Source organism: Coregonus clupeaformis, unplaced genomic scaffold (genome assembly GCF_020615455.1).
Source record: "Coregonus clupeaformis isolate EN_2021a unplaced genomic scaffold, ASM2061545v1 scaf0163, whole genome shotgun sequence".
Classification (NCBI taxonomy): Eukaryota; Metazoa; Chordata; class Actinopteri; order Salmoniformes; family Salmonidae; genus Coregonus; species Coregonus clupeaformis.
Window position 1 is genome coordinate 116,183 of NW_025533618.1, and position 22,436 is coordinate 138,618.

A 22,436-nucleotide genomic window follows, 5' to 3' on the forward strand; every position below is an offset into this window, starting at 1 on the left:
TGTTTAACTGTGTATCTGTCTATGTGTGTATCTGTGTATTTGTGTATCTGTGTATTTGTGTATCTGTGAATCTGTGAATCTGTGTATCTGTGTAGCTTTGAATCTGTGTATCTGTGAAGCTGTGAATCTGTGTAGCTGTGTAGCTGTGAATCTGTGTATCTGTGTAACTTAACTGTTTAACTCTTTGTATATCTGTGTGTATCTGGGTACACTGAGTGTGCAAAACATTAGGAACACCTTCCTAATATTGAGTTGCATCCCCTTTTTGCCCTCAGAACAGCCTCAATTCGTCGGGGCATGGACTCTACAAGGTGTCGAAGCGTTCCACAGGGATGCTGGCCCATGTTGACTCCAGTGCTTCCCACAGTTGTGTTCAAGTTGGCTGGATGTCCTTTGGGTGGTGGACCATTCTTGATACACACAGGAAACTGTTGCGTGTGAAAAACCCAGCAGCGTTCCAGTTCTTGACATACTCAAACCGGTGTGCCTGGAACCTACTACCATACCCTGTTCAAAGGCACTTAAATCTTTTGTCTTGCCCATTCACCCTCTGAATGGCACACATACACAATCCATGTCTCAGTTGTCTCAATGCTTAGAAATCCTTCTTTAACCTGTCGCCTCCCCCTTCATCGACACTGACTTGAAGTGGATTTAACAAGTGACATCAGTAAGGGATCGTAGCGTTCACCAGGATTCACCTGGTCAGTCTATGTCATGGAAACTCAGTGTATCTGTGTATGTCCGTAGGCCTGGCCCTGACCTATATCCTGGAGAACAGCTTCAAGCCCGAGTCGGGCTCCAGGAGCGGCGTACCCAAAGTTGGTATCCTGATCACAGACGGGAAGTCCCAGGATGATGTGATCCCCCCCGCCCAGAGCCTGAGGGATGCTGGCGTCGAACTCTTCGCCGTCGGTAGGACGCAGGGCCTTGTTGTCCTTACTGTAGTATGAACACGTGATGGCGTCTTTAGGTGAACTACAGTGCATTCGGAAAGTATTTAGACCCCTTGGCTTTTTCTGCATTTTGTTACGTTACAGCCTTATTCTCAAATTGATTAATTGGTTTTTTTCCCCCCCTCATCAATCTACACACAATACCGCATAATGACACAATCAATTGAATTTACCACAGGCGGACTCCAATCAAGTTGTAGAAACATCTCAAGGATGATCAATGGAAACAGGATGCACCTGAGCTCAATTTCTAGTCTCATAGCAATGGGTCTGAATACTTATGTAAATAAGGTTTATTTTTATATTTTTTTTATATACATTTGCAATAATGTATAAAAACCTGTTTTCGCTTTGTCATTATGGGGTATTGTGTGTAGATTGCTGAGAATTTTTATTTATTTAATCAATTTTAGAATAAGGCTGTAACGCAACAAAATGTGGAAAGTGTCAAGGGGTCTGAATACTGCGAGACTTGATGCTGTCGGTAGGACACATTTAGTGTGCCATGTATGTTGTTTTAGAGGCAAAGGCTGACAATGTGACACATTTTGATATACTTCTGCCCTTTGTGTTATGTTAAGGGAAACAAAAGGAAATGGATAGATCTTGATCTTAATCCTAATCTTGATCTTAATCTTAATTTAAATCTTAATCCTGATCTTAATCTTAATCTTGATTTTAGTGCTCTCTCTCCCTGCGTGCAGGTGTGAAGAACGCTGATGAGAATGAGCTGAGGGCCATAGCTTCTGAGCCTGACCACACTCATGTGTACAACGTGGCAGACTTCAGCATCATGAGCTCCATAATAGAGGGACTTACCAAGATAGTATGTGAACGGGTAGAGGATCAGGACAAGGAGATCAAAGGTGAACAAATCAAATCAGAGAGCAAAGCTGTTGACACGTCAGTCATCACACTACTGTCTACCTCCACAGTACTGTCTCATGCACTTAGACATAGTGCACAGTCTTTAATATTGAGCAGGCCTCAGGTAGTCGCTAGAAATCTGAGCTGAAATAACTCCTGTCTGTTTAATACACTTCATACTTAATCAGCATGCATTTGAATCATCATAATGCTGTCCATGTGTAGTGCACGCTGAATAAACAGGTTCCAAAAGGGATCTTCGGCTGTCCCCATAGGAATACCCTTTTGGGTTCCATGTATAACCCTCTATGGAATGAGCTCTACATGGAACCCAAAAGGGTTCTACCTGGAGCCAAAAGGGTTCTAGCTGGAACCAAAAAGAGTTATTCACAGAGTTATCCTATGGGGACAGCCGAAGAACCCTAGATAGCACAAACCTTCCAGACCATAAATTCTCTAACCATCCGTTATAATGTATCTCCAGGAGAGACGGCAGATAAGGAGACACAGGTAGCTCCGAGTGACATCAACATGTCCTTACAGTACAGTATACTGAACAGTCTTTCACCTTATATGATGCTATCCTGGACTATCTGAATGTCTGTTTCTCCAGGAGAGTCTGCAGAACAGGAGACACGGGGAGCTCCTCAGGACCTAGTGATATCAGAGGTGACAGCCAGGAGTTTCAGGGTGTCCTGGAGTCACGCCCCCGGCAGTGTAGAGAAGTACCGTGTGGTGTATTACCCAGCTACCCAGGGAGGACGGCCTGAAGAGGTATACACTCACACACCATCTTGCTCTCCCACCCAATAGTCGCGTATCCGTTTTTTTTAATGTCCATCTGCTGCAGTTGAAACCAGGGGTCGGGAACCTAAATAATTTTCCAATCGTTTTGTTCTGAATAGAATCACAAATTATTTTTGTTCCGTTCCACTGTTCCGACTAGCAAAATAAAGTTCTGAACCGGTTCGAACCAAAAAACAACAGTACCAGTTTATATCATTCCTTTTGGTTCCTTTTTTAACGTGTGAAATCAACAGCTTTTTACATTTAGCTCATTAAATGACTTGACCAATCAGTGCGGAGAGAGCAGGCAAGCTAGTTGCGCAAGATGCGACGGAAATGTTGCGGGTGGGGAGGGAGCAAGAGAGGGTTGAGGAGGAGGCTTGAAGCGCTGGGCATCTTGTTATGACATGCATTATCTGAATTAGGTCCACAGAATTACACCCAGGAGGAGCGGCTTCTATGGAGAAACTTTTGAACGTCCTTTGAGCTAGCTAGCTAACAAGCTTGTGTGTGCAGAGCGGCACCAGAATCAAAAACACGTCTTGTCGTTTTGTAGTTAATAAATCCAACGTGAAACGTGATAACTAGGCCTATAGTATCCTTAACTAGCATTGAAAAAGTGAATCCATTCTTTACTAGCTAATTAAAAAGCTTTCTCCCTATCTTCTGAATCAAGCGTCAATGTAACGTCAGTACAGTAGCCTATACGTCTGAGGGGGGAGGGGCAGGTAGCCTAAACACGCACAGATAAAGATGTTCAGCTTGCAGGCAGACACTGGAATACGTTTCTGAGTGACAGAGTGAGGGCTTTGCATGGGCGCTTTGTTGCATTCTTTTGTTGGGACTAGACAAAAATGCCTGGAACGTTAAATAACGTTATTAACCGGTTCCCATGCTTTTAAAATAACGGTTCTGTTCTGGAACAGTATGGATCTCTTTCGTTCCTGGTTCCGTTTCTGTTCTTTGAAAAATGTCTTTCTTTTCCAGTTTTTCTGTTCTGTTCCCTGAACCGGTTCCAACCCTGGTTAAAACACACCCACTGTAAATTCAGTGAGACACAAGACAATAATTGACTGAATGCACACCTGATACTGCAGTGAAATTTCATTCATTCCCCTTGCCCTGTCTTCTGTCCTCCTCCGTCCCTCCCTTGAATTCATCCAGTACTCCAGTCATAGTTGAAACACTCACTGAGAAAAACAACGGAGTGCACACGTGACACCCCTGGCCTCTATCTGCCTTCCTCCATCCCTCATCCCCTGTATCCATCCAGGACTCCAGCTGTCTAGGCTGTGTCCCAAATGGTGCCCTGTGGGCCCTGTCAAAAGTAGTTCAGATGTACAGGACTACTTTACTGGATGTATTGACTCCAGATGTACAGGACTACTTTACTGGATGTATTGACTCCAGATGTACAGGACTACTTTACTGGATGTATTGACTCCAGATGTACAGGACTACTTTACTGGATGTATTGACTCCAGATGTTCAGGACTACTTTACTGGATGTATTGACTCCAGATGTACAGGACTACTTTACTGGATGTGTTGACTCCAGATGTACAGGACTACTTTACTGGATGTATTGACTCCAGATGTTCAGGACTACTTTACTGGATGTATTGACTCCAGATGTACAGGACTACTTTACTGGATGTATTGACTCCAGATGTACAGGACTACTTTACTGGATGTATTGACTCCATATGTACAGGACTACTTTACTGGATGTATTGACTCCAGATGTTCAGGACTACTTTACTGGATGCATTGACTCCAGATGTACAGGACTACTTTACTGGATGTATTGACTCCAGATGTACAGGACTACTTTACTGGATGTATTGACTCCAGATGTACAGGACTACTTTACTGGATGTATTGACTCCAGATGTTCAGGACTACTTTACTGGATGTATTGACTCCAGATGTACAGGACTACTTTACTGGATGTATTGACTCCAGATGTACAGGACTACTTTACTGGATGTATTGACTCCAGATGTTCAGGACTACTTTACTGGATGTATTGACTCCAGATGTACAGGACTACTTTACTGGATGTATTGACTCCAGATGTACAGGACTACTTTATTGGATGTATTGACTCCAGATGTACAGGACTACTTTATTGGATGTATTGACTCCAGATGTTCAGGACTACTTTACTGGATGTATTGACTCCAGATGTACAGGACTACTTTACTGGATGTATTGACTCCAGATGTACAGGACTACTTTACTGGATGTATTGACTCCAGATGTACAGGACTACTTTACTGGATGTATTGACTCCAGATGTTCAGGACTACTTTACTGGATGCATTGACTCCAGATGTACAGGACTACTTTACTGGATGTATTGACTCCAGATGTACAGGACTACTTTACTGGATGTATTCACTCCAGATGTTCAGGACTACTTTACTGGATGCATTGACTCCAGATGTACAGGACTACTTTACTGGATGTATTGACTCCAGATGTACAGGACTACTTTACTGGATGTATTGACTCCAGATGTACAGGACTACTTTACTGGATGTATTGACTCCAGATGTTCAGGACTACTTTACTGGATGTATTGACTCCATATGTACAGGACTACTTTACTGGATGTATTGACTCCAGATGTACAGGACTACTTTACTGGATGTATTGACTCCAGATGTACAGGACTACTTTACTGGATGTATTGACTCCAGATGTTCAGGACTACTTTACTGGATGTATTGACTCCAGATGTACAGGACTACTTTACTGGATGTATTGACTCCAGATGTACAGGACTACTTTACTGGATGTATTGACTCCAGATGTACAGGACTACTTTACTGGATGTATTGACTCCAGATGTACAGGACTACTTTATTGAATGTATTGACTCTGTGTATCTCTCTGGCCCAGTCTCTGTGTATCTCTCTGACCCAGTCTCTGTGTATCTCTGTTAATCTCTCTGACCCAGTCTATGTGTATCTCTCTGGCCCAGTCTCTGTGTATTTATGTGTTTCTCTCTGGCCCAGTCTCTGTGTATCTCTCTGACCCAGTCTCTGTGTATCCCTGTTAATCTCTCTGACCCAGTCTATGTGTATCTCTCTGGCCCAGTCTCTGTGTATTTCTGTGTTTCTCTCTGGCCCAGTCTCTGTGTATTTCTCTGACCCAGTCTCTGTGTATCTCTGTGTATCTCTCTGGCCCAGTCTCTGTGTATCTCTGTGTATCTCTCTGACACAGTCTCTGTGTATCTCTCTGACCCAGTCTCTGTGTATTTCTGTGTTTCTCTCTGACCTAGTCTCTGTGTATCTCTGTGTATCTCTCTGGCCCAGTCTCTGTGTATCTCTCTGACCCAGTCTCTGTGTATCTCTCTGACCCAGTCTCTGTGTATCTCTGTGTATCTCTCTGACCCAGTCTCTGTGTATCTCTCTGACCCAGTCTCTGTGTATCTCTCTGACCCAGTCTCTGTGTATCTCTGTGTATCTCTCTGACCCAGTCTCTGTGTATCTCTTTGACCCAGTCTCTGTGTATCTCTCTGACCCAGTCTCTGTGTATTTCTGTGTTTCTCTCTGACCCAGTCTCTTTGTATTTATGTGTATCTCTCTGGCCCAGTCTCTGTGTATCTCTCTGACCCAGTCTCTGTGTATCTCTCTGACCCAGTCTCTGTGTATTTCTGTGTTTCTCTCTGACCCAGTCTCTTTGTATTTATGTGTATCTCTCTGGCCCAGTCTATGTGTATCTCTCTGACCCAGTCTCTGTGTATCTCTCTGACCCAGTCTCTGTGTATCTCTGTGTATCTCTTTGACCCAGTCTCTCTGTATCTCTCCCAGTCTGTGGTGGACGGCACAGAGAACTCTGTGGTTGTGCAGAATCTCAACTCCTTGACAGAGTACCAGTTAGCTGTGTTTGCTGTCTACACCAGCTCAGCTAGCGAGGCACTTCGTGGCAGCGAGACCACATGTGAGTCCACCTCCCTTCTCATTGTCAGCAAGACTATTTTCTACAGTTGTTATTTTTTCCTCAGCTCCTGTGCCAAGTTGGATGGGTGTAAACATACTCTTTCACCTAGGTTTAACCCACCTCTCTGTGTGTGTCTGTGTGTCTGTGTGTCTGTGTGTCTGTGTGTCTGTGTGTCTGTGTCTGTGTGTCTGTGTGTCTGTGTGTCTGTGTGTGTCTGTGTCTGTGTGTCTGTGTGTGTCTGTCTGTGTGTCTGTGTGTCTGTGTGTCTGTGTCTGTGTGTCTGTGTGTCTGTGTGTGTCTGTGTCTGTGTGTCTGTGTGTGTCTGTGTCTGTGTCTGTGTGTCTGTGTGTCTGTGTGTCTGTGTGTGTCTGTGTCTGTGTGTGTCTGTGTCTGTGTGTCTGTGTGTCTGTGTCTGTCTGTGTCTGTGTGTCTGTGTGTGTTTGTGTGTGTTCGTTCCTGTGTCTCAGTGGCTCTCCCCATGGTGAACGGCCTGGAGCTGTACGATGTTACCCACAACACTATGCGGGCGCGGTGGAGCGGTGTGCAGGGCGTCTCGGGGTACACGGTCCTCTACGCCCCCCTGACCGAGGACGTGGCCTCCGACGAGAAAGAGGTACCCCAGCCAGAGGGCCGCGAGCCTGGGTGGGATTGGTCTGGGGGAGGGTTCTTCCTGGAGGGGCTGGTGGTGGTCCGTGTCTCTTTTCCTCTGGTGAAATCTAGCATGGATACTCCCTAGTTACTAAACCACAGGATCACCGGGGTGGTAGGCTTTGTGTCAGTGGATCTGGTGCTAAACTGAAAAGAATCTCCAGCAGCACACTGGTGATCAGAGGTTTATTGGATCTGGTGGTGTCATGGAGGCAGGAGAGACCTCAATAAGAGGTAATAATCTAGAGAAAATGTTGCAGTTTTAAAGAAAGTTTGCTTCAATTCTACTCATTTTGCCATGGGGCGGAGAGAAGATTTTGCAGTTTTATAACTAATTTCATGCAATTCTACTCATTTTGCCATGGGGCAGAGAGAATATTTAGCAATTTTATAACTAATTTCATACAATTCTACTCATTTTGACATGGGGCGGAGAGAAGATTGAGCAATTTTATAACTAATTTCATACAATTCTACTCATTTTGCCATGGGGCGGAGTGTGATGAGTGTGATAGAAGGAGTCAGGCGCAGGAGGGTAATCACCGAATGCAGAGTTTATTCCGTCGTACACACATAGCGCTGGATAGCGACAAACGAAACAGGCACAGGGGACATATCTACCCTGGCAATACAAGGTAATGGTAGCTCCAACAATAACAGGCACAGGGGAAATATCTACCCTGGCAATACAAGGTACAAGTAGCTCCGCCGAGCTACACTACTCTCACAAATAAACAATCACCCACAAGGACAAGGGGGGCAGAGGGAACACTTATACACAGACTAATGAGGGGATATGAACCAGGTGTGTGTGATTGACAAGACAAGACAAATGGAATGATGAATAATGGAGCGGCAGTGGCTAGTAGGCCGGAGATGACGAACGCCGAAGCCTGCCCGAACAAGGAGGGGAGGCAGCCTCGGCGGGAAGTCGTGACACGGAGAGAAGATTTAGCAATTTTATAACTAATTTCATGCAATTCTACTCATTTCGCCATGGGGCTGAGAGGAAAATTAGCTATTTTACATTTTGCCATAGGTTGGAGAGAAATGGGAGAATTTTTAAATATGATATCTGAGTGAGACTGACTAACAAAATCAATGGGGGCCCCTGGTCGGTAGTTCGACCATGATCGCAAGTTTAGATAGCTGTCTGCTAAACTAACTTAGCAAATGTTTTGCTGACATGGGCTAATTGACTGACTATCAGTGACTGACGTAACAAAAAATATATATATTATCAGAGGGCCTTCAAAAGGGGTGCCGCGGGCCGGAATATTCCAGAAGATGCCTCAGAAATAATACTGTACATTCTATAAAGCTTTTTTCAGACAGTGGAAAGAAGTTACATGTTTCATATTGAATTATTCTCCATACTAATCAGGCTTCCAGATGGTACTTCTTGGGTTGAGTCCCAAAAGGCACCCTATTCCCTATATAAGTCCACTACATTTTGAAAATACAAATACTACAAAAGTAGTGCACTGTATAAGGAATAGGGTGTCATTTGGAACGCACACCACTGTGTCACCAGGACCTTCACTGGTGCCACGTTTTTCCCCATTAAACCAACAGATGAAGGTGTCAGACGCAGTAACTGATCTGGAGCTGGGGGCCTTGACTCCTGCTACAGAGTACACTGTGACAGTCTATGCCATGTATGGAGAAGAGGCTAGTGATCCTATGACTAACCAGGAGACCACCTGTGAGTGTCCTCTCAAACTTACTGTAACATATTCAACAATTCAGATAAAGGTTGAGATATATACTGTATATCTTCCTGTCTTCAGAAGTTGTAACTATCTCTTGTAGCTGTATAGCACATTGTGACAACTGCTGATGGAAAAAGGGCTTTATAAATACATTTGATTGATTGATTGATCTCTGCAACGTGACGTATTGAGTTAACCCCTTTGTGTCTGCAGTGCCACTGAGCCCTCCCAAGAACCTTGTGTTCTCTGAGGTGGACCACAACTCAGCCAAACTGTCGTGGGAAGCTGCCTCTAGGAAGGTGACAGGATACCGCATTATGTACGTCAAGACTGGCGGGCGACAGACTAATGAGGTGAGAGACAAGACTAGGGGATTTAACTTAGAACAAGACTAGGGGATTTAACTTAGAACAAGACTAGGGGATTTAACCTAGAACAAGACTAGGGGATTTAATCTAGAGTTATCCATATATTGCATCTGACTTCCTCCTTCTCTCTTTCTCTCTCTCTCTCTCTCTCTCTCTCTCTCTCTCTCTCTCTCTCTCTCTCTCTCTCTCTCTCTCTCTCTCTCTCTCTCTTCTCTCAATACTGTGTGTCTCTGTTTCCCCTTAGGTGGAGGTGGGTCCAGTCACGTCCTGGACTCTAAATGACCTGACGTCTGTAATGGAGTATGAGGTGGCCATCTTTGGGATCTACAACGAGGGCCAATCAGAAGCCATCTCTGGCATGTTCACCACCGGTAAGAACCAATCAGAGTCTATCAGAGTAGTGCCAGATGGCAGGGTTGGCACTTTAGGAGCTATTTTATTGGTACTAACCAGGTCAGAGTACTACTGTAGTATGAGTTCTTCCTATTGGTACTAACCAGGTCAGAGTACTACTGTAGTATGAGTTATTCATATTGGTACTAACCAGGTCAGAGTACTACTGTAGTATGAGTTCTTCCTATTGGTACTAACCAGGTCAGAGTACTACTGTAGTATGAGTTCTTCCTATTGGTACTAACCAGGTCAGAGTACTACTGTAGTATGAGTTCTTCCTATTGGTACTAACCAGGTCAGAGTACTACTGTAGTATGAGTTCTTCCTATTGGTACTAACCAGGTCAGAGTACTACTGTAGTATGAGTTCTTCCTATTGGTACTAACCAGGTCAGAGTACTACTGTAGTATGAGTTCTTCCTATTGGTACTAACCAGGTCAGAGTACTACTGTTGTATGAGTTCTTCCTATTGGTACTAACCAGGTCAGAGTAGTACTGTTATATGAGTTCTTCCTATTGGTACTAACCAGGTCAGAGTACTACTGTAGTATGAGTTCTTCCTATTGGTACTAACCAGGTCAGAGTAGTACTGTAGTATGAGTTCTTCCTATTGGTACTAACCAGGTCAGAGTACTACTGTAGTATGAGTTCTTCCTATTGGTACTAACCAGGTCAGAGTACTACTGTAGTATGAGTTCTTCCTATTGGTACTAACCAGGTCAGAGTACTACTGTAGTATGAGTTCTTCCTATTGGTACTAACCAGGTCAGAGTACTACTGTTGTATGAGTTCTTCCTATTGGTACTAACCAGGTCAGAGTACTACTGTTGTATGAGTTATTCCTATTGGTACTAAACAGGTCAGAGTACTACTGTTGTATGAGTTCTTCCTATTGGTACTAACCAGGTCAGAGTACTACTGTTGTATGAGTTCTTCCTATTGGTACTAACCAGGTCAGAGTACTACTGTTGTATGAGTTCTTCCTATTGGTACTAACCAGGTCAGAGTACTACTGTAGTATGAGTTCTTCCTATTGGTACTAACCAGGTCAGAGTACTACTGTAGTATGAGTTCTTCCTATTGGTACTAACCAGGTCAGAGTAGTACTGTACTATGAGTTCTTCCTATTGGTACTAACCAGGTCAGAGTACTACTGTTGTATGAGTTCTTCCTATTGGTACTAACCAGGTCAGAGTACTACTGTTGTATGAGTTCTTCCTATTGGTACTAACCAGGTCAGAGTACTACTGTTGTATGAGTTCTTCCAGTCAGAAGTGATGTGTGTTTTACCTCATCTTCTATCTGATCTGATGATGCTGTTTGATCTCTCTAATAGACCCTGTGCCAGGCCCCGTTGACCTCCAGGCCAGTGAGGTCACCACAGAGAGCTTCCGGGTCAGCTGGGGTCACTCTGTTCCGGGCATCGTCCTCTACAAACTGACCTGGGCTTCTTATGATGGAGAGGACACTAAGGAGGTCAGTACTGGGACAACCCACTAAGGAGGTCAGTACTGGGACAACCCACTAAGGAGGTCAGTACTGGGACAACCCACTAAGGAGGTCAGCACTGGGACAACCCACTAAGGAGGTCAGTACTGGGACAACCCACTAAGGAGGTCAGTACTGGGACAACCCACTAAGGAGGTCAGTACTGGGACAACCCACTAAGGAGGTCAGTACTGGGACAACCCACTAAGGAGGTCAGTACTGGGACAACCCACTAAGGAGGTCAGTACTGGGACAACCCACTAAGGAGGTCAGTACTGGGACAACCCACTAAGGAGGTCAGTACTGGGACAACCCAAAAGGGAAATCAGACCTGGATCAATACATTTGTCAAATGCTTCCTAAGACTCTTCCTGCTGTTGATTTAGTTTGCCAGGTAAAATAGAATCAATGGAATAGTCCCAAAAGTGCAAACTCCAATACCCATATGCCAAGTTAGATACTTGACTTGATTGGGTGCCTGATTGACTGGGTTTTTAGAGGCTGATATAACTGTGATCATGCCTCAGATCCAAAGTGTTGATCATCTGTCCTTAACAAGACAACATCAGGTGCAGAATGACACCACGCTCCAGTCTCTAGCCAGCTGGTGAAATATTAGCATGGTCCCAGATCAGTTTGTGCTGTTTTGCCAACTCCTATGACAGCAGCCATTGGAGTTGGCAATAAAGCACAAACCGTTATGGGCCCAGGCTAGTGAAATATGCTCTCTGAACTGACTCACCACCCTCATGCATCACCTGGGCCTGGCCTTTTCCTGGGTCCGGACTGACTGCTGGAGCTAGCTGGTCTTTACAGATAGCACAGCAGGACTGCAGGTCGGTGTGTTTTCCTGGGAGTCACCGCTGCAGAAAATAACAATGTGTCCCAAATGGCACCCTATTCCCTGTAAAGTGCACTACTTTGGATCTGAGCCCTATGGGCCCTGGTCAAAAGTAGTGCACTAAATGGAGAATAGGGTGCCATTTGGACCGCATGCTGTGACTGTAGAGCTGTGAGTCTGTGACTCTGAGGTAGGGTGGTGGAATGTTACACCACTGAGACCCAAAACGCTCCGTCGATCTGGAGAGGAGAGATTTTCCCACAAAACCCAACAACCCAGACTAGTTGAGTTAATCCATGAGAGAGCAGTGTATGATAATTATATTGATCATAGATCAGCATGTCTATTTTATCCTTTCTGTTTTCTATTCTCTCTTATTTCTCTCTCGCCATATCTCTTTCTTTCTTTCTTTCTTTCTCTCTTTCTTTCTCTCTCTTTCTCTCTCTTTCTTTCTCTCTTTCTTTCTCTCTCTTTCTTTCTTTCTTTCTTTCTTTCTTCTCTTTCTTTCTCTCTCTTTCTCTCTCTTTCTTTCTCTCTTTCTTTCTCTCTTTCTTTCTTTCTTTCTTTCTCTCTCTCTCTTCTCTCTCTCTCTCTCTCTCTCTCTCTCTCACTAACTCTCTCTCTCTCACTAACTCTCTCTCTCTCTCTCTCTCTGTCTCTCTCACTAACTCTCTCTTTCACTAACTCTCTCTCTCTCTCTCTCTCTCTCTGTCTCTCTCTCTGTCTCTCTCTCTCTCTCTCTCTCTCTCTCTCTCTCTCTCTCTCTCTCTCTCTCTCTCTCTCGTCTCTGTCTCTCTCTCACTAACTCTCTCTCTCTCTCTGTCTCTCTGCTCTCTCTCTCTCTCTCTCTCTCTCTCTCTCTCACTAACTCTCTCTCTCTCTCTCTCTCTGTCTCTCTCACTAACTCTCTCTTTCACTAACTCTCTCTCTCTCTCTCTCTCTCTCTCTCTCTCTGTCTCTCTCTCTGTCTCTCTCTCTCTCTCTCTCTCTCTCTCTCTCTCTCTCTCTCTCTCTCTCTCTCTCTCTCTCTGTCTCTGTCTCTCTCTCACTAACTCTCTCTCTCTCTCTGTCTCTCTGTCTCTCTGTCTCTCTCTCTCTCTCTCTCTCTCTCTCTCTCTCACTAACTCTCTCTCTCTCTCTCTCTCTCTCTCTCTCTCTCTCTCTCTCGCTCTCGCTCTCTCTTTCTCTCTGTATTCTAGATGGTTCTAAGTGGTGACGTGGACTCCTTCCTCCTCAGTGGACTGAGCCCTAACACGGAGTATGAGGTGATGCTCCAAGCCATCTTCAAAGACCAATCAGAGAGTGATGCAGTGTTAGTGGTGGAGACAACACGTAAGAGAACAATACAACTCAACTCATTCTCCATGCAGCATACAGCAGAACCATTCTCCATGCAGCATACAGCAGAACCATTCTCCATGCAGCATACAGCAGAACCATTCTCCATGCAGCATACAGCAGAACCATTCTCCATGCAGCATACAGCAGAACCATTCTCCATGCAGCATACAGCAGAACCATTCTCCATGCTGCATACAGCAGAACCATTCTCTCATGTTTAGTTTCTGCAGTTTAAACCTTGACTTTAAAAATCAGAACTTATCTTATCTGCAAAGGGCCAGGCTTTCACTCCAGCCAAATCAGTAAGACACCAGATTCAAGTATTGAACTAATCACTTTGTCCAATAAATACTTAATTAGTTGAATCAGATGTGGCACTGCTTTGACTAGAGCTGCAGCCTGCACCCACACTGGGTATGCAACGTTGACAAATCTAAACTGTAATAGTTCATTCAGTTCCAGTATTGTCTTTCTCTCTGTTTGTCTAACTACATGTGTCATTGTTGTTTCCAGTTGCCAGGACAACAACGGTTGCCACTACAACGCCAGGTAATGAATGCATGTTGTGACTGGTGTTTAAATTATTCTTATTGGTCGAATGGAAAAGGCACTTTTTCATGTTGTCACCGAGCGTTCTGCTCCCACAAGTCTCTCTGACTCAATTATAGTCCTGGTACCATCGGCTCTCAGGTCCATATGGGACCAAACTGGAGTTTCCAAATTCAATCAAAAAAGTATTTGTTTTAGATTTACTACTTTTAAACTAGTGTCGTATTTCTCAGGCAAAAAGGTCTGGAGTCATTTAGTCTCTTGTACCTGGGTTATATCTGCTAGCTAGGGCTCAGAGTTATTCCTGGTGGATATTTAGTCTCTTGTACCTGGGTTATATCTGCTAGCTAGGGCTCAGAGTTATTCCTGGTGGATATTTAGTCTCTTGTACCTGGGTTATATCTTCTAGCTAGGGCTCAGAGTTATTCCTGGTGGATATTTAGTCTCTTGTACCTGGGTTATATCTTCTAGCTAGGGCTCAGAGTTATTCCTGGTGGATATTTAGTCTCTTGTACCTGGGTTATATCTGCTAGCTAGGGCTCAGAGTTATTCCTGGTGGATATTTAGTCTCTTGTACCTGGGTTATATCTGCTAGCTAGGGCTCAGAGTTATTCCTGGTGGATATTTAGTCTCTTGTACCTGGGTTATATCTGCTAGCTAGGGCTCAGAGTTATTCCTGGTGGATATTTAGTCTCTTGTACCTGGGTTATATCTGCTAGCTAGGGCTCAGAGTTATTCCTGGTGGATATTTAGTCTCTTGTACCTGGGTTATATCTTCTAGCTAGGGCTCAGAGTTATTCCTGGTGGATATTTAGTCTCTTGTACCTGGGTTATATCTTCTAGCTAGGGCTCAGAGTTATTCCTGGTGGATATTTAGTCTCTTGTACCTGGGTTATATCTTCTAGCTAGAGCTCAGAGTTATTCCTGGTGGATATTTAGTCTCTTGTACCTGGGTTATATCTGCTAGCTAGGGCTCAGAGTTATTCCTGGTGGATATTTAGTCTCTTGTACCTGGGTTATATCTGCTAGCTAGGGCTCAGAGTTATTCCTGGTGGATATTTAGTCTCTTGTACCTGGGTTATATCTTCTAGCTAGGGCTCAGAGTTATTCCTGGTGGATATTTAGTCTCTTGTACCTGGGTTATATCTTCTAGCTAGGGCTCAGAGTTATTCCTGGTCAGGTCATGTGGTCAGGAAAACATCCTGGCCCTAAGAGTGTTGCCTCTTTGGCAGGGGTTGCTTTGGTTTGGTTTTAGAATGACTTCTTACTTGAGCACGCTGGTATAAAATGACAGACTAATCCTGGTTCACAAAGATGTGTTTGTTGACTGCTATGTGTTGTTAAAGTGCATGATGCTGAATATCATGATTTTGATTGCATATGTTGATGATGAGTCATTTCATGTTGTGTTAACTCAACTCTGTATATCTGGTCTCTTGTCCTAGCTGTTATCAACTAACTGACCTGGTCAAACGGATTAAATAAGTCTATACATGAATATCTCTGTGTTATCTGTCCCCCTCCAGTGGCACGTCAGGCGGTGAGAGGCCTACAGGTCCAGTATGAGACCACCTACAGTCTGGAGGTGTCATGGCAACTGGAGGACCCTAAGGTGGACCAGTACAGAGTCACCTACGTCAGCCTCACGGGAGACCGCAACGAGGAGTCAGTGAGTTTGGAGCCCGTTTAGAGGCAGCGTCTTGCAGTGATCATGATCTGTGGTGTACTGAGTCACTCTGGAGTCCTGCACCTTAGCAGCCGTGTTGTTGGTAGTCTCACACCGTCCTGCACCTTAGCAGCCGTGTTGTTGGTAGTCTCACACCGTCCTGCACCTTAGCAGCCGTGTTGTTGGTAGTCTCACACCGTCCTGCACCTTAGCAGCCGTGTGTTGGTAGTCTCACACCGTCCTGCACCTTAGCAGCCGTGTTGTTGGTAGTCTCACACCGCCTGCACCTTAGAAGCCGTGTTGTTGGTAGTCTCACACCGTCCTGCACCTTAGCAGCCGTGTTGTTGGTAGTCTCACACCGTCCTGCACCTTAGCAGCCGTGTTGTTGGTAGTCTCACACCGTCCTGCACCTTAGCAGCCGTGTTGTTGGTAGCCTCACACCGTCCTGCACCTTAGAAGCTGTGTTGTTGGTAGTCTCACACCGTCCTGCACCTTAGCAGCCGTGTTGTTGGTAGCCTCACACCGTCCTGCACCTTAGAAGCCGTGTTGTTGGTAGTCTCACACCGTCCTGCACCTTAGCAGCCGTGTTGTTGGTAGTCTCACACCGTCCTGCACCTTAGCAGCCGTGTTGTTGGTAGTCTCACACCGTCCTGCACCTTAGAAGCCGTGTTGTTGGTAGTCTCACACCGTCCTGCACCTTAGCAGCCGTGTTGTTGGTAGCCTCACACCGTCCTGCACCTTAGAAGCCGTGTTGTTGGTAGTCTCACACCGTCCTGCACCTTAGCAGCCGTGTTGTTGGTAGTCTCACACCGTCCTGCACCTTAGCAGCTGTGTTGTTGGTAGCCTCACACCGTCCTGCACCTTAGCAGCCGTGTTGTTGGTAGTCTCACACCGTCCTGCACCTTAGCAGCTGTGTTGTTGGTAGTCTCACACCGTCCTGCACCTTAGCAGCCGTGTTGTTGGTAGTCTCACACCGTCCTGCACCTTAGCAGCCGTGTTGTTGGTAGTCTCACACCGTCCTGCACCTTAGCAGCCGTGTTGTTGGTAGTCTCACACCGTCCTGCACCTTAGAAGCTGTGTTGTTGGTAGTCTCACACCGTCCAGCACCTTAGCAGCTGTGTTGTTGGTTGTGCGCTAGGTTGTCAGTGAGTATAGAGAGAACTCACAGAGTTACCAGGAGTCTTAATGTCCGGATGGTTTCCCACCCCTTTGGGAATATGGCCAAAGATGGGCAGACATAGACTGTACGTGGTGTGGCAAGTGCCACAGAGGGGAAGTTCAGATGTCATTTTCCTATGGGGGTGTTGTAGGTAGATCACTCCGTGTAACTCAGCTCTGATCAGAAACCAAGCATCTTCCTTTGATGGTACGCAGAGGTTTGGCACCATAGAGTGAAAATCATCCCAGGGAGGTTAGATCCTGATGACAGGACAAGTTATGTAGCTGTACCCATCCAGGGATTAGATCCTGATGACAGGACAAGTTATGTAGCTGTACCCATCCAGGGATTAGATCCTGATGACAGGACAAGTTATGTAGCTGTACCCATCCAGGGGTTAGATCCTGATGACAGGACAAGTTATGTAGCTGTACTCATCCAGGGATTAGATCCTGATGACAGGACAAGTTATGTAGCTGTACCCATCCAGGGATTAGATCCTGATGACAGGACAAGTTATGTAGCTGTACCCATCCAGGGATTAGATCCTGATGACAGGACAAGTTATGTAGCTGTACCCATCCAGGGATTAGATCCTGATGACAGGACAAGTTATGTAGCTGTACCCATCCAGGGGTTAGATCCTGATGACAGGACAAGTTATGTAGCTGTACCCATCCAGGGATTAGATCCTGATGACAGGACAAGTTATGTAGCTGTACCCATCCAGGGATTAGATCCTGATGACAGGACAAGTTATGTAGCTGTACCCATCCAGGAGTTAGATCCTGATGACAGGACAAGTTCTGTAGCTGTACCCATCCAGGGATTAGATCCTGATGTAAACGTATAATTACTGTTGAGTGTGTCTAATCTAATGTGTATCAGTGTGGAATTAACTGGCTGACACAGTCACAGTGCTGTTTGAAAGGAACCAGATAAATGATTACCCATGCTCCTTTGGGGTCTCTGGAACCTAATGAAAGTCTTCGATTATATGATCATGGTAGCTTAGTCACTGAACTAATTCCTGTAAATCACAGAAATTGAGACACGTGTCGATCCACTGATTAGTTTGAGGTACTGCATGGATGCATAATATCTATCTACACTCTTAGAAAAAAGCATTCTACCTGGAACCAAAATGGTTCTACCTGGAACCAAACGGGTCCTACCTGGAACCAAAATGGTTCTACCTGGAACCAAAAGGGTTCTACCTGGAAACAAAAGGGTTCTACCTACAGGGACAGTTGAAGAACCCTTTAAGGTTCTAGATAGCACCTTGTTTTCTAAGAGTGTACTGCCATACTTGCCATAAAGACACCTCCAATTTGAAATCTGGTGGACACACTTGTGGAAGTCATTGTTGTCCTTTCAGTTGTCCTATTGATCATAAGGGCCTGTGTTGCTGAGCAATAACAGATACGTTTGGAATGTCAAGCCTTGGTTTCGACTGTACTTCAGACAAAGCATTGACACACGACCTAACCCTTCTCTGTTATGTATATGCCCTTCACAAAAACCTTCTTTGTAGACAATGGATAGAATGGATTGACAGTGAGTGGGTGGTAGACGGATAAAAACTTGTCAAGTTGATGGAGTGGTACATAGGGAAGCATATGTGTGGAGACAGTGGAGAACAGGGTGGCAGATAGTCTAGCGGTTAAGAGCGTTGGGCCAATAACAGAAAGGTCACTGGTTCAAATCCCAGAGCCGACAAATCTGCTGATGTGCCCTTGAGCGAGGCACGTAACCCTAGTCGCTCTGGATAAGAGTGTCTGCTAAATGAGTAAAATGTAGGTAGCTTCGCCAAAGTATGCTTCACCTGGTATGTAAGATAGCCTATCATCTGACGGGAGTTATTTTTTTGATCTCCCAGCTCAAATTCAATAGAATCACACCAATTTATACTCCAGCATGTTCAATAGAATCACACCAATTTATTCTCCACTGTGTTCAATATAATCACACCATTCTATTCTCCAGTGTGTTCAATAGATTCACACCATTCTATTCTCCAGTGTGTTCAATATAATTACACCATTCTATTCTCCAGCATGTTCAATAGAATCACACCATTTTATTCTCCACTGTGTTCAATATAATCACACCATTCTATTCTCCAGTGTGTTCAATAGAATCACACCATTCTATTCTCCAGTGTGTTCAATATAATCACGGTGTCTGAAGTGTGTTGAGTCATCTGTACAATGAGAAAAATGATTCGTTTGGGCCCCTTCCACCTCTCTGCCCCAAACTCCACAGAGCCCTTGGGGCCAAGTGCCTCTACAGCGATTCAGCGCTTAAACCCTCCTACTATTCCTTCTCCTTCACTTGTATTTTAATTTCCACCTGGCTCCTGCTGCGCTGGGTAAGATAGAGGGGATGGAGCAACGTGGAAGACATTCCATTATCTTTTCAACAAGCATTTAGGTCACTGAGGAACGAATGGAACACACTGGTTGAGTCCCATATGGCACCCTATTCCCTATATAGGGCCCATAGGGTTCTGGTCCAAAGTAGTGCACTATATAGGGAATAGGGTGCCAATTGGGACACATCCATAGAGAAAAATACATGTAAAAAAATCTGCCTGGAGTAGAGACTTGTGAGGACATGCTCCTTAGAGAGAACGGTTGGGACTTTTCAGATCGTTCAGTTTGGGCTGAGCCAAGCTAACTCCACCTGGCAGGTCTGATTCAGCACCACATGTCTATTGGACAGCTCCGCTGATCAGAGTTGTTGTGGCAGGAGTCAGGACAGTCCACCTCTGGTGTGGGGTCTGACAGGGGATGGGATGGAGGATCGGGAAGGGGTTGTGGATTTAACCTCTCACTCCTCTGCATGTGAGGATATGCCTTCTTAGAGAGGACATTTGGGAGCGTTCACTTTGGGCTCGACCAACTACTTGGCAGTTCTGATTTAAGCACCACATGCCTGGTGGACAGTCCATTTCCAGGGTCTGGGGCTTGACACTTCACAGGATGGGGTAGGGAGGGATGTCCTCATTGCCTCGCATCTTAAAAGCCCAGTCAACCAGGGAGGATGGATCATAGAGGACTTCTAAATAGTTTATGCAGTGAGGCTGTCATACGAAATCTAATTCCAAGTAATGATAATAAAATTGAATACATTTTACTTAGTGTACCTTCTGAGGGAACTTTTTACCATTTCAAACTATTTTTAGGAACATCCTTTGGGAACTTATTTGTATATCATATTTTTAGCTATGGTCTAAGAGTCTAATGGGCGACCAGAACAGCGTGATCCAACTAATCTGTTTATGATTATGCAGAGAGGTAATATCAGGCTAACTTTGCCTGTGTCTCAAATAGCACCCTATTCCCTATATAGTGCACTACTTTAGGAACAGAAACAATATGGACCCTGGTCAAAAGTAGTGCACTAAATAGGGAATAAGGTGCCATTTGGGATTTTCCTTAGATGTTAGTCCTTCTTGTCACCACCAACGTATAAGGTGTAACTGTACTGTCATTGAGGCCAGTTTTGGTCAAACCACGTATCAGCCTCACACCCAAACACAAGTGTCCCTTCAGCCATTGGCCTCTGTGGGAACTGGCCAATCAGCAGGCTAGATGAGGCGTTAGATATGTTTGATTGATGATGTGTCAGTAGCAGTGGAATAAGACACTGTGGAGGTCAGATATATTTCTGAGGAGAAACGCTTATGCTGTAGTATGAGTTCTTCCTAGTGGTACTAACCAGGTCAGAGTACTACTGTTGTATGAGTTCTTCCTAGTGGTACTAACCAGGTCAGAGTACTACTGTAGTATGAGTTCTTCCTATTGGTACTAACCAGGTCAGAGTACTACTGTAGTATGAGTTCTTCCTATTGGTACTAACCAGGTCAGAGTACTACTGTTGTATGAGTTCTTCCTATTGGTACTAACCAGGTCAGAGTAGTACTGTAGTATGAGTTCTTCCTATTGGTACTAACCAGGTCAGAGTACTACTGTAGTATGAGTTCTTCCTATTGGTACTAACCAGGTCAGAGTACTACTGTACTATGAGTTCTTCCTACTGTGGAGGTCAGATATATTTCTGAGGAGAAACGCTTATGCTCACGCACGCACGCGCACACGCACACACACACACACTGTGTAACACTATGTATAATCTCTACCCCATCTACCCTGTAGGTCCTGGTGCCTGGGCAGCAGACCACAGTCCTTCTCCAGCCTTTGCTGTCTGACACAGAGCACAAGGTGACCGTCACCCCAGTCTACACAGACGGACAGGACGGCATCAGTGTGTCTTCTGTGGGCAGAACATGTGAGTACAGCCTTTCTTGTAGATGGTTCTATGCAGTGTCCATAAGGTCAGTGGGAAGCTGTTCTTATAGCTAGTGGAACGACTGGGGTTTAGACCTGGCTCCATTGTGTGCCATACGACTGTGTTAGCATTGCTTAGAAATGCTGGGGTGTATGGTAAATGTTATCATGCAATTAAAGCTCTGTATAGAGCTCCAGTCACCTGTATCTATATAGAGCTCTAGTCACCTGTATCTATATAAAGCTGTAGTCACCTGTATCTATATATAGAGCTCTAGTCACCTGTATCTATATATAGAGCTGTAGTGACCTGTGTCTATATATAGAGCTCTAGTCACCTGTGTCTATATATAGAGCTGTAGTCACCTGTATCTATATATAGAGCTGTAGTCACCTGTATCTATATATAGAGCTGTAGTGACCTGTGTCTATATATAGAGCTCTAGTCACCTGTATCTATATAGAGAGCTCTAGTCACCTGTATCTATATAGAGAGCTCTAGTCACCTGTATATATATATAGAGCTCTAGTCACCTGTGTCTATATATAGAGCTGTAGTGACCTGTGTCTATATATAGAGCTCTAGTCACCTGTGTCTATATATAGAGCTGTAGTCACCTGTATCTATATATAGAGCTGTAGTCACCTGTATCTATATAGAGAGCTCTAGTCACCTGTATCTATATATAGAGCTGTAGTGACCTGTGTCTATATATAGAGCTCTAGTCACCTGTATATATATATAGAGCTGTAGTGACCTGTGTCTATATATAGAGCTGTAGTCACCTGTATCTATATAGAGCTCTAGTCACCTGTATCTATATATAGAGCTGTAGTGACCTGTGTCTATATATAGAGCTGTAGTCACCTGTATCTATATAGAGCTCTAGTCACCTGTGTCTATATAGAGAGCTCTAGTCACCTGTATCTATATAGAGAGCTCTAGTCACCTGTATATATATATAGAGCTCTAGTCACCTGTATCTATATATAGAGCTGTAGTCACCTGTATCTATATATAGAGCTGTAGTCACCTGTATCTATATAGAGAGCTCTAGTCACCTGTATCTATATATAGAGCTGTAGTCACCTGTATCTATATATAGAGCTGTAGTCACCTGTATCTATATAGAGAGCTCTAGTCACCTGTATCTATATATAGAGCTGTAGTGACCTGTGTCTATATATAGAGCTCTAGTCACCTGTATCTATATAGAGAGCTCTAGTCACCTGTATCTATATAGAGAGCTCTAGTCACCTGTATATATATATAGAGCTCTAGTCACCTGTGTCTATATATAGAGCTGTAGTGACCTGTGTCTATATATAGAGCCTCTAGTCACCTGTGTCTATATATAGAGCTGTAGTCACCTGTATCTATATATAGAGCTGTAGTCACCTGTATCTATATAGAGAGCT

At 44.6% G+C, this 22,436-nt stretch overlaps 1 protein-coding gene across 1 annotated transcript in view; it reads left to right on the forward strand.

Annotated features, from left to right (window-relative positions):
- The window catches only part of LOC121542744 (collagen alpha-1(XIV) chain-like), a 181,356-nt gene that overhangs the window by 51,888 nt on the left and 107,032 nt on the right, over window positions 1-22,436 (forward strand). The window contains exons 5-17 of the mRNA XM_045213864.1: window positions 751-915; window positions 1,661-1,822; window positions 2,437-2,597; window positions 6,431-6,560; window positions 7,028-7,173; window positions 8,784-8,913; window positions 9,134-9,273; window positions 9,533-9,659; window positions 11,018-11,157; window positions 13,210-13,342; window positions 13,865-13,900; window positions 15,427-15,569; window positions 20,886-21,018. Coding sequence (XP_045069799.1) covers window positions 751-915; window positions 1,661-1,822; window positions 2,437-2,597; window positions 6,431-6,560; window positions 7,028-7,173; window positions 8,784-8,913; window positions 9,134-9,273; window positions 9,533-9,659; window positions 11,018-11,157; window positions 13,210-13,342; window positions 13,865-13,900; window positions 15,427-15,569; window positions 20,886-21,018 — 1,746 coding nt within the window. The remainder of the gene's footprint in view (window positions 1-750; window positions 916-1,660; window positions 1,823-2,436; window positions 2,598-6,430; window positions 6,561-7,027; window positions 7,174-8,783; window positions 8,914-9,133; window positions 9,274-9,532; window positions 9,660-11,017; window positions 11,158-13,209; window positions 13,343-13,864; window positions 13,901-15,426; window positions 15,570-20,885; window positions 21,019-22,436) is intronic.